The sequence below is a fragment of the Parambassis ranga genome, chromosome 20 (assembly GCF_900634625.1).
Source record: "Parambassis ranga chromosome 20, fParRan2.1, whole genome shotgun sequence".
In the NCBI taxonomy this organism is placed as follows: Eukaryota; Metazoa; Chordata; class Actinopteri; family Ambassidae; genus Parambassis; species Parambassis ranga.
Window position 1 is genome coordinate 12909031 of NC_041040.1, and position 16756 is coordinate 12925786.

Genomic DNA, 16756 nt, shown 5'->3' on the forward strand with positions numbered 1-16756 from the left:
TGTATTTGTCCTGCCAAAAGCTACACAGTCTAACTTTAAAGATTAAAGTCTGACCGGAGGTTTGTTAAAAGAAATAAAAAGGTACATTTTTCAGTGATGCTATCCTACAGTTTTCATGAAGTGTTGCCAAGGTTAAATCTGTAACAAATTGTCTGATCTTGTCTGTCCTTAACACTGCTTAATCATCTCAGACCTCTAAATAGGCTCTTGTGGTTAGGCAGGTAACAATGTGTAAAAAAAATGTATGTATTCAGACGCTGTCAACTACAGAAACCTCAACATTGCTATTAACATAGAACAGACATGGCAGCATTTTTTATCTTTGACACCATACACGCCCTGATATTTACCTGAGCTGCTATTGGAAAGTCAGTCACAAACCAAAAAATATCCCGAGGCATCGAACAAGCTGCCTGAGAAACCACTAACAAGTCTGCTTCCTTCCGAAACACCCTCCTCCACCCAGTAAAAGTCTCCCAGCCATGCAAGTGACATAAAGATGTGATAACTAATATAGTCTTGGCTACCTTGGCGTGCCCTGCAGCCACAGGCCTATTGTTGTCATGCTCTTTTGAAGCTTGGGAAAAATATCAAAGTGTTGGAGGCTGACAGAGCTTTGAACAATTAGATTTTGGCTCAGTGACAGGAAAACCTTAGACAACAGGAGAGAGGAGTGAAAAAAAGAGACTTTGGCTTTTCCAATTTCTGACTGATGGGGCGAGGCGCAGAGAGGGGGAACCTCCGATATTGCTCTTCTAAAGCATGACAGCTTGACAAGGCAGTCTCAGTTTGAAGGTTTACAGGAAGGCGCTCACAGGCCCTGGCACATGGGTGAACTGCTACAGATAGACATGCAAACATTCAATATGGATGCACACCCATACACATATAGACATGCTCAGGAATGTGAAACACTGTGTTACAAGATGGACTTGGCCTTTGTGCGTTGACACAGCACAACACAACAGACAGGCCAGAGTGGATAACAAAGACCTCAAATCACCCCATCTCCAATCGGAACAAACTTGTCAAATTGGAAAAAGAGAGGAAGAGAACGAATGGCCGAGAAAAAGAGCAAGAGTCTGCTTGAACTAAAGCCGGTGCAGCAGCTAGGTTCCCAGCCAGTGCAGGAAATGAAGAAATAGGATCACATCAAAATATGCAAGCCCTATCATCCTGAGCACACCTTTCCAAAGACAGCAGACAAGCCAACAAAGGATTTAGGAGATTAACCTTTAGCCAGATGAAACAATTTTAGGGCGTTTATTAAGAAATATGTTTTAATGATGAGCAAAAAAAAAAAAGTACCGATGATGACAGTAAAATAAACCTAAGGTCTAGCCGTCAGTCTGCCAACCAACACAAAACTCTCCTAAAAAGGGATTATAAAACGATGATCAATCAATTAAACCAAACAACAACAAACAGTAATCGCTGAATTAAATGGTTTTATCATTGAGTGTCATGGGGACTTGGGTGTCTAGAGTGAAAATTATCCAACATCCAGCAGGGTGATCTGCTAGATAAGTTATGCAAACGCAGTATTCCGTGTGGACCTGGCCTCCACCCGCAACATCACTAAATGCTAGTTTTTGAGCAAGAAACGTGCAACTGCATAGCAAAAGTTTACAGACTGCTGCAGTTTTGTTTATGCAGACATGTGACTTGGCACCAGTGCTGGATGCTTAGGTTCACTTATGTGTATAAATCTTTAAATTTACACAAATTATGCACATTAATCTTGCAGTTAAAATAATGATTTTAAAATAAAAATTTACAATTGTTTATTTGTGACATCCGTAGGAAGGAATGAGCCACAGAACAGTAAGAAAGTGTTGGTAGCATGATAGACGTGTGGGAGCAGAGGGATAGAGGCATAAATATACAACACTCTGTGAGGAGGAAGCGTGCATGTGGTGGTTTTGGAGCAGGTGGGGCTGTTTCCCTCTTAGTGCGCAGTGATTACTGTTGGCTGAGGTCCACCCAGCCTGCAGCTAGCAAAACATTATCTATGGCTCAGTGAGTTCCGTTTTATTTGATTTCATCTTTTTTTCCAGGTTGAAAGTTGCCGTAGTTTCGTGACAAAAACCCATAACGTATGCACACTTTGATGCACGTCTTCATAAATCCCCCTATAGTTTATAAGTTTGTGTGCAGCGTGTGGCGGTATGGAGGGAAAACTCCACTCACAGACTGTAAACATACACGTGATGCTGTAGTAGATCATCCGTATCATAATCAGTTAAAACCCAGACCCCTGATTGATTTACTGCTCATTAAGAAACACACAGAAACTGAACATTATTATTCCGCCTGTGACAAATGCTCACATTTATCTTGATTTATAAATATTTTTCTCACACGCATCATAACTGTTAATTTCTAAGGAGCAGTGTGTTAAATCTTTTTAATAGCATTCATAAAAAAGATGAGTATTATTCTTTTTTATTGCAGGTCCTTAGAAACTGTAGATGTTTATGAGGTACGCTCCTAAAGCGTAAAAAGAAAAAAAAACTCACACATGGGTATCAGCTGGGTTTCATTCCTCTCTTTCACTTGCTCTCTTCATTGAGACATGGGGAGCTCATAAAGAGGCAGAGAGAGTAGAGAGAGGATTCGGGTGATGTAATTTGCTCTTAGCGTCAGAGAGGAGCAGTCCAGTGATTTAGCAGGAGTGTGCTGAAGACATGACAGAGACTAATTGCTTTCATTAATCACGTTTTGCTGGGCCCATTCTGAGGTAAACTAATTGAAATCCTCTTACCTGTCAGGGCGCCAACCATTGTGCACTCGGCAGGAGTCATGCAGGGAGGAGGGGCAGCGGAGGAGGGGGTTGGTGGAGGGGTAAAGGTGCAGGGAAAGAGTGCAGGAGGAGGAACAGGCAGGAAATGAAGCTTTAACTACAAATAAACCATGTCTTTGTCTAGACAAATCTCTTTTCAAGCCGTAATGCTCTCTGAAATGTGTTAATGTCATGTAAAGTCTTTCAGGGGGGCTGCGGAGCAGAGGAGAAGCCAAGCGCAAATGTGGCTTGGGAAGAAAGGCTCTTTTCCAGCATAAAATACCAAATCAAATTATTCCCCTGGTCCAGCTGCCAGTTGGGGGGAGAGGGAGAGAGAGAGAGAGAGAGAGAGAGAGAGAGAGAGAGAGGCTTTAGGCCTTAATACCTTTGTGTGTGACAGGGGCCATTACTGAGGCCCCTTTATGACGGAACACGACAGAGACATCAGAACAGATCCTTGCAGACAGGTGGAAGGAAACACAGACAGTATAGAGATAGAGTGCATTCCCTGGAAAGCCTGTTTTTACTACAATGTAAGAATCCATTGTCTATCAGGGTGACTGCTACCTTCAGCATTCACTCGCTAAAACTTCATAGTTGGAATAACCGTAGACACAAGAAGGCAGTTAGCATTGAGTCGACGCCTACAAATGGACAGCCCACACCACAACACCTTTTCCACATGACCTGTTAATTTGTATGCAACCAGACAGAATCTGAAATTAGGCATTCAACTTCCTGTTTCTATGTCATATTCTGTCACAATTATTATTAGTCCCTTTATGACCAGCAGGTTTTGAGTCTACAGACTGAATCAGAAAGACATCCTGCAGATTCTCTCACGCCACAGTAAATAAACTAAATTCTGGGCCAATTTTTCAAACCACAAATCCTCCAAAGACTTTGGCTCTGATACAGGATTCATCCTCTTCAATATATTTTTGGAAGTTTTGCAGAAAAGCCTGCAAACACAAATTGTTTTGTATTTTTCAAGTGAACTATAGATTTCATCATCACATTTTTTTTAGAACATGAAAATCAAACCATTGCTGTGACCTGGATGTCTAATCCACACACACATGCCCCCCTCACACTTGCTGCCAATCAAAGTACAATATGAGAGGTTGGATTTAAAGAAGCAGTTGCACCTGCATAGACGTACAGTCACATAGACACAAAAAGGCACTCACACACACACACACCTCTTTTTGGCAGTGGTATTCAGGAGTTGCATGGAAGACAAATCCAAAAGTGATTGCCGTGTGAAAGGCCCTCCTCCTACCTTGAGACTGCGTCTCCAGTTACGAGGTCACAGACAATTAGAGAGAGAGAGGATCAGACAGCTCCACTGTTGTCATGGTGCTGCGTTGTGACTCTCTCGCGCTGCACACATTCACACATCAATAACCTTAGTGATAATGTACAGGAAACACACACACACACACACACACACACACATACACAGACTGTCCAGCTATTTCCAAATAGCTCAATTAATCTTTAACCATTCAAGCAATGCTTCAAATGTTTACTCAGATGCACACAAGCTACAACGCACACATCCACAGATATATCTTATTGCCTGCAAATGTTAACACCTTGGCCTTCCTCTTGCACCTCCCTCCCTCTGTCCCAGACAAACACAGCCTCAGGCTTTGAGAGCAGACATTTTTCCAAAGGTGAATGTAATCCAAGGTTCAGGAATGACTTTATTAGCCAAAAAATATTATCTTCTGATCTGTGCAGTGTTCACTGCTTCCTGAACACCTCGTGTCACTGTGCTGCACCTTCCCTTGTGGTGTAGAGGGGAGGAGAAGGGCCTGCAGGGACACGGGCCGACTCCAGATCTTATCACCGCTACCATCCCGTATTAGGTTACAACATCCATTTTTTAATTTAGCATACTGGGAGACAAGTCAGCATTCACAATGAAGCCTTTATGATCTGTGTCAACTCTGTGCCAGGGAAGAGGATTTCTCCTCATCCCTCATACATGTATTAACAGACAAACAGCCAACTTCCTTCATGATAGACACTTGGAAATTTTGGGTTAGCAAGTTAGCTAACAGTAACATAATGAGTTTCTAGCTTTAATTTAAACCTAATGTTTATGACTGACTCATTTAAGGTATGAGATAAATGTAAAACGTAAACTAAATAATCTCAATCAGTAGAGTATAAATAATATTTATGTAATTTAGTAAGTTTTAATGGTAGAAGAAAGAAAGTTCAAAATGGCTAACGTTCTAATTACATCCACCAGGTCGCCACCGACCTGCTGCAGTATTTTCATGCTGGTGCAGGGGTGCATAAAAATAACCGTGTTACACTTTGTGGCAATGTGGCAATATTATACACGGATTAAAAGCTTTGTTTCACTACAATTCAAGCACTCAGTTCTTTTAATAGGCACAACAACAACCAAATTAGAATTAATTGCTATTATTATGGCATTGTAAAAATAAAGGGTGACTCCCTACCTCTAACGGGACCGCAGTTTGAATCCGTTCCTCAGTTAGTCCTTCTTCTTGAATCAGGATTCCAACAGGTTATCCATAAAGAAACTACATGTTGTAAAACTGTAATATTAAGTCCGTTTTCACTCCAGGTCCAGTAAACTCTACAAAAAAAATCTGGCCTTCAATCAGGTGGACGCCATCTTGTCTACCGTTGAGGTGTTTGGGTGCTTGTTTGTTTTAACTTACTTCCGTAAAAATGGCGGTGTCCGCACTGTGTTTGTGTAGTTTTCACACCTGGACAGCCCTTGTAGTAGATCAAGCGCTCCCAGTGGGCTAGCCAATAGATCTTTCTGTTGACAAAAATAAGAGATATGATTGGCTATTAAAACTGTCAATCAATTATGGCTTTGGCCTGTTATTGATGCTAAGTCCCTCCCTCAGCAGACAGAGCTTATACATGAGACAGTTTACATATAGTAATTTAAATATGATTTTACACAAAGCACATCTTATTATTGTCAATTAAATATTACATATGTTACAAAAGGATTTTAAAAATATTTTATTTAGATAATTTTAGATATATTAATGCATTTCCAGGCTATCTAGATGATACATGACTCACCTTTCTTCTAAGCTTTTTCATTTGGGTATGAAACACAGGTGAACATTGTACAGATATGACGGGGATATTATGAGGTTATGCGAGTAAAATCCTTGGTGTAAACATGGCCCGTTGTTTAGTAGGTTGCTATGGTGTGTCGCGTCTAATAAAAAGGGAAACACTGTCCTTAAGTAACCTTTTCGGTGTAACAGTAATAGGCCTTGCAGGTTTTTGTCATGATTAATATCCTTCCAGTGTGCAGAGTGTTGATGTGAACTGGCGCTGTGGCTGAACAGTCCTGAGCGGCTCGTGGACTACCTGAAACAATTAACATAGTGAACTCTGTCAGTGCCCTGATTCTCTCAGCTGGTGGTTCAGAGGGGGAATCATGAATTATGGATCGGGGTTTAAATACCTCCACCTCCGTTTTATCCAGGCTGTAGGATGAAGGCCCTCGGATCATGCTGGGCATGCATTGTATGTACATTCGTGTATGAGCCGAGTGACGACGGCCGGATCATGGAGCAACGTATTTATCCTTTGATACATGCAGAGGCCGCCGGACAAGCTGCTGTCCTCTTATCAACATTACCTGTACAATATGCTCATTCATGATGAGAGCTTGACAAAGGAGAGAGGGCATCCCATGAGGTGAATGTTGGGTGTGTGTTGCAGGGCAGCTGGGGGCACAGGGGAAGGGGAATGGGTGAGGTGTGGGGGAAGGAGGGAAGGGGTGGTGGTGGGGGGGGAAGCCTCGGTTTCCTGTTCCCCAAATTCCCAGCTCCTGTCTGCAGAGCAGGTACACAAAGCCTCCCTTGAAGGTTTTGGAGACGGGCGGCGGGATGAAACGCAGCCACTGATGGTTAACAGATCTGTCCCCCTGGACTCCCGCCCCCCCTTCCCCTCTTTCCCCCTCCTGCACTGCTACCCAGCACTGCGTTTGTTTACACTCTCCCAAGCCTTTTTAGCATTTTCTGGCCGGGCCAGTAGACTTGGCGCTCTTCCACGCTGTTGATTGCCATATTCCCAGACCAGAAATGTCACTTACCACTTTACTCTCCTTCATCCGCCAGTTAAACCCTTTGTAATCCTCCAGAAGAGCAGAGTCACCCAGGATATAGAATATTTTTCTCCTGTCCCACACTGTGCTGCCCCTCCATCACCCTCTGTGTCCCCAGCCCAGACAGAGGCAGAGCAAAGAAACCATTTCAGCCAACTGGAACGGGACATTAACATTCCTACTCGGGCAGTACGTGCTCAAGAAAGAGAGCCAGACCAACGAGATGATACAAAGTGAGAGTATGTGGTTCTTTTCAAAACATTGTGTCCCTTTGTGTTCTTCTGTGTGTTGTTTAAAAGTGCTGAACTGTGGAATAAACCCTCCTAGTAGAGCCTGATCAAAGGAGGATTTTAATAGTTAATGGTCATAATTTAAATTATTTAACTTGGACGACGTGCTGAAGAAAATGTTGAACATGCATATTCAGCTAGCCATGCTTGTAATACCACTTTGTACCTGAAGGGACTGTAGTGAGCCTTTGCTGAAAACTGAGCTATAGATAAGACTGTGGACAATTTAGGACAGCCCCACATAGAGGCTAAGCTAACACCCCCCCCCCCCAAACATTACACTACTAAATATTTGTAATCTGATGAACTGACCCTTAAAGTATATTATAAAAACGTCAAAGAAAATGAAATATCTCGGCTGTATTTCAGGACAAAAAACAGCAGTAGGTCTGAGAAAGAACACACAGCCCACCTAAGAAACAGCTTTCCTTCAGCTCTACTTATAGAAAATATATAACAGGAGAACGGAAACATCACCCATGACTTATCGAGCAAAAACAAGCCAAGGAGGGACGTGAGGCTGTTTTATTAGCGGATGACATCGAGTTTATTAAAATGGCTCAGAGGCTCTTTCTCCTGCCAGAGGAGAGGGAGTTTGGCCCAGGTCCGAGACCTAACTGGGGAGAGTCGGTTCAATTAACACCCGAGAGGGAGGTCCTTCCAAACACACACACTGCAACAACTCACACTAATACACGTAAACACACACTGCACATGCTCCCACACACAACACACAGGGAGGTCTGAAGGGGCTGCAATATAAACCCTCAGGGACCTGGTAGCTCACAGCTCATGAGTTAGCTAAGAAGTCACTACTGCACACACACTCACAGCTGTGGGGTGGCCTTAGCTTGCCATATAAATCTCTGCCACTCACCTTCAAATGGAATGGTGTGGTGGGCCCAGTATATATGAGGGAGTGTGTGTTTGACCACAGATGCAGGTGGAGCTGTGGTGTGGTTGGGTAGATGGCGAGTATCATTCCAGCACTGGCCTCCTTGGCAACGGCGCTAACACACACTCTCTCTCTCTCTCACATAGACATGAACACTGCGACCTCCTGGTGGTTATGAGCTGTGGTGAGAGGTTATGTCAAAGTGTGCCTTTGCTGGTGAGTCTGTTCTGTTCAGCCTCAGCACAGGCTACAGCACTCGTACTGATTCAACAACACAACAAGAGGTCAACATAGTGTTAGTGCAGGGACGGATGCCACTTCCACATCACCTCCATTTTGGAGGTTGGGACTGTGTGAGTTCATTACCAATCCACGTCAAATGGTTTTGGCCCAATCAGACCATCCACCATCATACGCTGACAGCACATCACAGTCTTGACCCGCTACAGAGTTCTTGGTCTGTATAGCTGTGGACACCCAGCCCCCTCGGAGCTGACACTGCTGGCTGGGATCCCTGGCATCCGCAGCTTCCCGATTACCAGCTGTCCCTGTCTTACTCTGTCTGTCAAATCCCAGTAACTGAGAAATAAACAAACAGTAAACAAAGGGGCCTAGTTTAGCACCACCGCTCGCCGCTGCATGACAACAGTTTTGCCACTTTCGCTGCCTGCCAGGACCAACTGAGCCATTCTTCATCTTTACACCACTTGCAATCAGGGACAGTGGGTTTGGCTGGCCTGCCTCAAGACACGCAATAAAAGCACAGTGAAACAACCCAACGACATCAAGTTCTGGTGCTTTGACCAGAAACTCCTTGCAGCACTGCTAAGGATGGAGGATTTTGTGGACATCTGCTCAGTACAGAGACAAATTCCCCTAACTTGAGACACTCTAGCCACCAGGAGAACACAGGCCTATTAATAGGCTTCCTGCTCGTAAAAGCGGTGTGGCTCATGTGGATGTGGATCAGGTTTTTTGGGGGGAGTTTGATATGCATGTAACACAATATTAGTTCAATTGTGATGCACCGTCAGAGGCCCCCCTCTATGGAAATCTGCATGAAATCACTGTCTGGGCAAGGTCATAAATCACCAATGGCGTTGTTTATTATTGCAGTACAGTTTTATGGAGGGCGGGCACTTTGCTGGGACGTTCCTGTGAGGAATGCCCAACACAGGTCTTGCATGGTAATGGCCACTTTATTTCCACAATGAAAGGGCCGGTGGGAGTTCAGTGATGACCAAGCCTCTTGAGAATTACATGGTCTCTGTTAGGCCTGATTAAAACCCAGGAACACCTCCATCTAATCAAAGCAAGCATGCAGCATGTCTACCCCATCCTGTGATAGGTTGTAAATCTCAGCAAAAATCAAAGTTCTGATAGAGTGTCAAACGCAAAAAAGACAGCATCCGACTCTTATTTTTATTCCCTTCTGTGTTGTATGAGCAGCCAGCACGGCTGGCCGGCGTGCATCAACACCCACTCCTTCTTTTACAAAATGTCTGGTCTGGTTGCGTCTGCCGCTCGCTGCCAGGTTTCATCTAAGCATCAGGAAAACTTATCAAAAAGAACAGACCTCCATTCTGTGTGAGTGAGCTGCAGCCCTCGTCTCCAGCCAGTCAGACACTGCTCAGTCTTTCAGCTGTTCATAAGTGGGGAAAAGCACATTAGGAGGGGGGGGGGGGCGAGGCGATTGTGCCGGTTTGCATACCGATGGTAGCAGCCTGACTTCCCAGCCTCACCCCTGGCCATCACTCCCGCTCCATCTGAAAACATAATTGATCTGGATATTAAACGGGCCGTGCGGCTATGAATAAAATTCCACGCATGCTTAATTCTCCAACGTGGTTTTGGAGGCCGGAGACTTTCCTTCCCCTGTCCAGGCTAGTGTTACATGCTGGACTCTCTTAGCTGTGACCACCTCGTAAAATCAGCCTCATAAATATTTTTCATGATATTTAAACTAACTCAGCTCTCTATGGATCGGAGAGGGTATGATATATGTAAATTATGCACAGAGGCTCCTATAGACAGCTTTTTGGGGTAGGTTTGGCTCCAATTTTACAGCCTCAAGAATGAAAAAAACATTTGTCTCACAGGAAGGATGAAAAATGTATTGAATAAATTATTTGAACACAGTCACAAGCGCCTTTAATAGTGACGATTGTGTGTATTAAATGGATGTGCTTCGGATGTGTTTGGTCTAGACTTGCGCCAGCTCCAGTTTCTGTTTGCTTCCTGGTAGGATTAGTCCAGATCAATCTGGACCAAAACAAAAAAAAAGAAAGAAAGAAAAACCCACAATGAGAGTAACATTTAACAGTTCACAAATCAGTTTTATTAATTTAAACACAATCAAATAATAATGTCAAAAACATCTGTACACATATTTTGCAGACACAACAATCGTTTTGCGTTTTCACAATGAGGCCCATGTAGTGTGAAGTATTTCCAGTTTGCATTTATGATTGCAACATAATAAAAAAAGCGTGTTGTATGAATCTATAAAACAATTTCCTCTATTTACCTACCATTACCTTGATCTAGCAGCAATATGTAGATACCCCGCGGTGAGGGGGGGGGGGAAGAGTTGTTTGGAGGGTGAGGTGGGGTGGTGGTGAGAGGGATTTGATTGAAATGTAAAGGCCAACAGTGATCATGTGCAAAGGAGAGAAGAAAAATTAGAAACGCAACAAGTTGGTTTCCGTTTAAGAAATTCACAGTCGATAGCACATGTCCTGTATGTTCACAAACCCCCTCCAAGTTTAGTGGCTTTTCTCTCAGCGTTAATTATGGTTTCCCCGTCCACAGTTGTAGAAGCGCTACTAAAACTGCTTCGTGTGTTCCAGCTACTTCAAAGAGGGACACAGAATGTATTTCCAAAGTCGAAATAAAAACACTACATCATACAAAATTACGCTTGCTGTACAAGAGTTGTTATAGTGCTTGTATAAAAGATAATAAAACATATTTCAAGCCTGCTTTTTTTTCGTTTTAAATATTCAAATTTGTCATTAAATTGGCTCTCAGGAGGCAGCATTCGCTGTATCCGAAACCCTTAGTGAGAATTTGCTTTCAAATACATGGGGTCAGGGCTGCAAGCTGGTGAAATGCCATAAGGACATGAGTTGTGAGCTACCTTTCTGAAATACCTCTATCTCTTTGTGTCTAAAAAGGACTTATCATAAAGGAGACGTGTTCTTCTGTATAAAGGCGTGACTGAAGTTTCCTGTAAGGACGAGAAACATCACAGACTCAGAAAGAAAAAAAGGTCCTTGACACTTGACATCCATGCTTTTGGTCTTGACAAAACAATTTATCACAAAATCCCATTATCTACATATTCACTTGAACACATCAACACTTTCAGGCGTCGCACAAGCTTATGTGCGATGAGATGCCCTTTTATTTTTTATTTTTATATTTTTTTACTTCAATGAAAAAGCATTGCCACCTTTCAAGAGCTAAATGAATATAGGAAGGAATAGTCCAGTGATTACAAACTTACACACACGAAAAAAAGATTTCCTCTGTACACGATTGTCTCAGCATTGTAAATAAAGTTTTTTGTTAATTTTCTTAAATTATTAGAAAACCCCTTGTTTGTTTTTTTGTTTCTTAAATGTCTTGCTCTCGCTGCGGTGGAAATCAATAGTACTTTGTAAAAGGCACGAGTCTTTTGTCATCGAGGTACCTTCTCCGTGGCACACTGCCACTCACAAAGTCTCTGTTCATAAATAAGAAGCCTCCCAGGCCGACGCTTAGCAGAGGAGCAGTCGGTTTGTCTGTCTGTCCCACAATGGAGAGCCGGGGGGGGGAGGGGGGGGTTGGTAAACAGATAAGGAACAGGAATAAAAGGGGGAAGTGAAGATGAGAAGGGTGGTGGTGGGAAGGAGCTGGAGAAATGTCACCACCAGTAGTCGTGGGTTTACTGTAGCTGAGTTCTGTGGCGAGGTGAGGACGAGGCAGGCGAGGCCATCAGTAGCTCTGCTCTCCTCACAGGTGTGAACCCTGACAGAGTCCCGGCACAAACAGGGGGGCCGTAAAACACTTTGACAGCTTCAGAAAGCGGCCAATTCACAGTAACCAGGGCAAGCAGCTGCAGCGCCATAAATTCACCTCTCTCTCTCTCTCTCCTTTGCTTCGCAGAAAAAAAAAAGTTTAGGGTTAAGACAATGTGTGACCGTATGTCAGCACATTAACCGTGTGCTCAGCCTTCTTTTTTCCATTCTCCTCTTCTTTTCTTCCTATGTCGTGAAAGACAGACGCCAGGCAGCACAGAGGGGGAGCAGATTTTTTTTTTCTGAGCTGTAGGGTCTGCAGCAGGCGTGGGACGGAGGGGCTGGAGGGCGAAGGTGAAAGGTTGCTGAGGCGGAGCAGGGCGTACGGTGTGAGTGTGGTGCTACAAGTACTCCAGGTCTAGAGCATGGTGGAGGGCCATGAGGTCTGAATGGCTGGAGATCCTCCAGAAGGGCATGTTGTGCTGTAGGAGAAGGAAAGCATCTTTTAAGTTTTAGGGCTAAAAAATAAATTAGTCAATTAATTAATTAGTCAAATGACAAAAAAAAAACATTTTATTCATCTTTATTTTGATAAAAAATACCTCAGGTAGGAAAAATGTTTCTGTGGTGTGTGTGCACTGATTTAGTTTGACTACAAACTGCAGAAATTATGCAGTAGTGACAATGGAAAAAACATAGGAATGGCAAACTGCATGTCCAATCTATAATCATATCATTAATCATATTACCTAATAATTCATATAAGACTTAAATAGAAATGAATTATTCAGTTTGTCATCTAATCATTTTTAAATAAAAAGGCAGCAATCTGTGCGGTTCTTCATGCTTCTGACCACTGACAAAAAAATTGAACTGCATAATTAAAAGGGGTGTGGAAAAGATAAAAGAGTAATAAAGATACTTATTTATACTTATTATTATTATTATACTTATTTCAGTGGCAGCCCTTCTGAACCCATTTGGATTTTTTACAATAAACAATCAATGTTGTGATTAAAGTTAGCCTCGTCTCGCCTAAATGCTTTGTTAGAAGTACATTTCTGTACTTTTTTTTTTCTACCACAAAGCTGCTCTGCTTTCTTCAACCTGAACAGAAATAAACTTCTCACAGTGTCTCCTGAATGAACCTCCTGCCTGCCAGTGTGTGTTTAGGACAGTGCAAATGAGCTGTTGTTCCCAAGCAAAGGATGGGGGAGAAACCTGAGTCGCAGAGAATGAAAGGAGCTTGTCAGGTAGAGTCCTCAGCTCCTCAGTGTGTGGAGCCCATTACCCTCCCCTTATCAAAGGTATGGCCTCTCCCAGGCATATGTTCCGCTTAGGAGAGCCTGCACTGACCCTTAAAAAGCTCTTTGCTTTTTGTTTTGTAAATTGTCTTTGCTTTTAAGTTTAAAAGCTGGAGATGTTATCTCTGCTGACTCTCCCAGGCGATGGTAATAACTGAAGACAGAATTGTTTCAGGGATTGTGGATTTTTTTTTTGTAGGTGGAGGAATGAGGGCCCAGAGAACTTTTAGACATTTGCTTTTGTAGTTCCACACAGTGTCACGTCTGATATGCACCTCCTGACGGGTGAAATTGTTGTGTTATTTCATGTCCTCTCTGATGTTGACACAGAAACCTTTTACTGCGTGGCATGTCGTGGGATTCGCACCACTCAGACCAGGGAGGAAAAACACCTTATCCTTCCATCAATGTCACACTGCAGCACCTCAAAGACTGAGCAAAAATATTTGCATCTTTTTCCACAGTCGTCTCTCAAGACTGCGTTCCCAGGGCGTGTTCGCTTTTCATAATACTGAACTATTGCTTTACACTTCTGTCCCGGGTAACGGTTGTTACTTCTCCCTAATCACCGCCTAATCACTTATCATCCATCCTCACGCTTCTACTCACTGTTTACTGAGAAACAGGTGAAAAAAGGAGCTGGAGGCATTTCAAAGGGAAAGTCCACGTCTTCAGCCTGACACTGTGGCTCAGAGGAACTGTCAGGGAAATATGCTCCCGGGCCGCTGATTAATTTGCTAATGAATATGTTTGCCGTGTGGCTTGCATGCGGCTTTTGGTTTATATCCAGGCTTGACAGAAACGCTGAGAGCACAAGATGTGGAGCAAGAGCCGACAGGTATCATAAAAAGGGCAAGAACGGATTCATCTGAACAGATACCATCATGTTTCCTTAAAGAGCCAAGGGAGGAGGAGGCGGGGTAGATGTCAGCTTTGAGCCTTTCTTGATCCATGTCGTGCTAACAGGCTTGTCACTGCAGTAAATATTCTAATTTCATCAACAATGATTTAAGTCTCCTTTATGTGTGCTCTATTTACGATGTGCCTTCAACATGCCTGAAAGGGCTTGTCTAGCGTTACACATACAGCATTCACACTGCTCAGGGCACCGAGCAGGAATATATAATTATGCCATCTCTCCCCTCCCCTGCTCTGTAAACCTGAGATGGTGGAGGAAGAGCGCTGATTACACACTACAGACTTTCTCCCTTGTAGTTGGACGCCATATAAGAGGATAAACGAATGAAAGTAAAGCAAGACTGCGAAGGAAGAGAGCTGGAATGCTGATTCCTTTCTTTTGAAAGGCATGGTAGGTAGGTATTTTTTGTGTATGAACTCCTGACCTTAAATACTCACCAGTTCAAACATCAACTTTTCTCCTAGTTCATGTATGTTTTGACCAGATGACACCCATGTATGTGTGGTATCCAATTGTCAGAGACATCGTACCTTTTTTGAGCCTTGCTCCTCTTCCACTCCATCTCCAACAACAATGTAAACAACTTTCCTCCCGAACCTTTGAATTACTCTCTCAAAGCAGCTCTCCTTCCCTGTGAAGGAGTCAAAGGGCAGGATGTTAGTGGAGCGTTGCATGGACGCAAACAGACAAACATGTGCTGAAGGTGATTGAGAAGCACTGGGTGACAAGAGCCCCTCTTAAAAACACCACATGTACAAAATAGGGCAGAGTGTAAATGCTGAGTTCAGGAAAGAGAGGTGATAACATCAGCCCTCAGATAAAGACTTCTTAAAAGCTTTAACTTTGGCCTTCTCCTCCTTAAAAGTGGGTTAACTTTACAAATCACTCTTGGATGCGAGACAGGTCTGATTAGGAGGACGAGTGCACGCCAACTCTGCACTGATGGCCTAAAATGGTGCAAGCTTTATTTTGCATTTGAAACAGTAAAAAAAAAGAGGGGTAAGGTGGGAGGAAAAGGGGAGAAGAGGGGGAGGAGGAGGGGGGTCCTGTTGCTCTGGAATGACATAAATGTGCAGAAGTGGTTTCATATGCAGAGACAGAGCAGAAGAGGCCCAGCACAGGCCCAGCTCCAAGAAAATAATCCCAGGCTGATTAGGACTATTCCTTCAGAGAAGAACATCAACCCTCTCCGGTGACTCAGGCTCCCACAACATCCACGCCTCAGCCCTGTCACTGAGGTAGCATGTGTGTGTGTCTGAACTGTTTACACTCCATTGTAAAAATAATAAGCGTTCATATCCTGATAAGGGCGGTATTTACCTATTTTGGTTGCGCTATAAATATTCTCGATAGGAAAGACTATTCCCAGGCCATAGAGCAGGACCTTAGCCAGGGCAGGGATGAGCTGCGTGGTGGTCACCAGGATGTTCACACAGTTTGACCTGCAGCAGTAAAGATAAAGGGGGGAGAGCAGAGGAATGACATCATTCTACATCTCTCAGAGGGAGGACAAAAGAAAACACAGCGTGCAGAAAAGACACAGTAATGTATCAATTCTCTAAAACATGTCTTGCTATGAAGGATTGCATCTCAGCTCCTTTATCATGTCAGATCTTTTAGCACACTTATTTTTCACAATCAGAAAATAACAGCTGTCCAAAAGACAAATTCATAGTGTTGGTGTGTTCTTTAATAGCCTGGGAGTATTTACACAGCATACAAGTTTATATATGTGCAGTTTAGGACTACGTGCAATTTTCCTCGCTGGAGTCCTACCTTGAGTGGATTAATGTTAGTGCTTTCAGTGCCAGTGTTAACCAGGAGTCCGTCAAGGCTTCAATTTCTGCTCGCAATTGCAACCAGGCTTCCCTTTTGGCTGGGCCCAGCAGACCTGAAACGCAGGGGAACATTGTTTGGGTTGGACCAGCCCTTTAAATACCACTGAAATTTTCAAAATTTACCCTGACCAAGTGGTGTGGCATGTGTGCATTTAGAACACACACATGAACACACGCCCACACAATGAGGGCATGTACATCTGCTAACTCCTTTCTACTCAACAGTTCTGTGCAGGGCAGTGCTGCATGTTGGGGATTACCTCCGACGTTATTTTTGTAGGTGGTGTAGATTTCTTTTACTCGTCTGTAGCGGAAGGCCAGTTTTCTCATCCAGTCCACGCCTCCCCGCACGCCTGTGGCCAGACATAGGTTGGCACTGGTAGCTGCTGCATGGAAACCGTCAGCGCTGAAGTTATACGTACTAAAATAAAGACGAAGAAAGAATCTGTTAGCACTTGTTGCTTCGACATTCACGGTAGCTACTGTAAATCAACCAAAGACTGCCGGTGCTGTACCTTAGATCCTGGCCGTTGTCATCGGAGGACACATCGTCGATGTGCACCTGGTCACATTCCTGAAACAACAAACAAAATATTCACTTTAT

At 43.5% G+C, this 16756-nt stretch overlaps 1 protein-coding gene across 10 annotated transcripts in view; it reads right to left on the minus strand.

Annotated features, from left to right (window-relative positions):
- Positions 1–10405: 10405 nt before the first annotated feature.
- eya1 (EYA transcriptional coactivator and phosphatase 1) overlaps positions 10406–16756 on the minus strand; it is a 56179-nt gene continuing 49828 nt past the window's right edge. For 6 of the 10 annotated variants that reach the window (XM_028432933.1, XM_028432932.1, XM_028432931.1 and 3 more), the window contains 6 exons: positions 16668–16726; positions 16413–16573; positions 16091–16205; positions 15635–15756; positions 14845–14945; positions 12353–12573 (listed from right to left, as the gene is read on the minus strand). In XM_028432933.1, coding sequence (XP_028288734.1) covers positions 12493–12573; positions 14845–14945; positions 15635–15756; positions 16091–16205; positions 16413–16573; positions 16668–16726 — 639 coding nt within the window. In that variant the 3' untranslated portion in view covers positions 12353–12492. Of the gene's footprint in view, positions 12576–14844; positions 14946–15634; positions 15757–16090; positions 16206–16412; positions 16574–16667; positions 16727–16756 lie in introns of all 10 variants that reach the window. The other 4 variants (XM_028432930.1, XM_028432927.1, XM_028432926.1 and 1 more) reach the window with 1 other exon arrangement.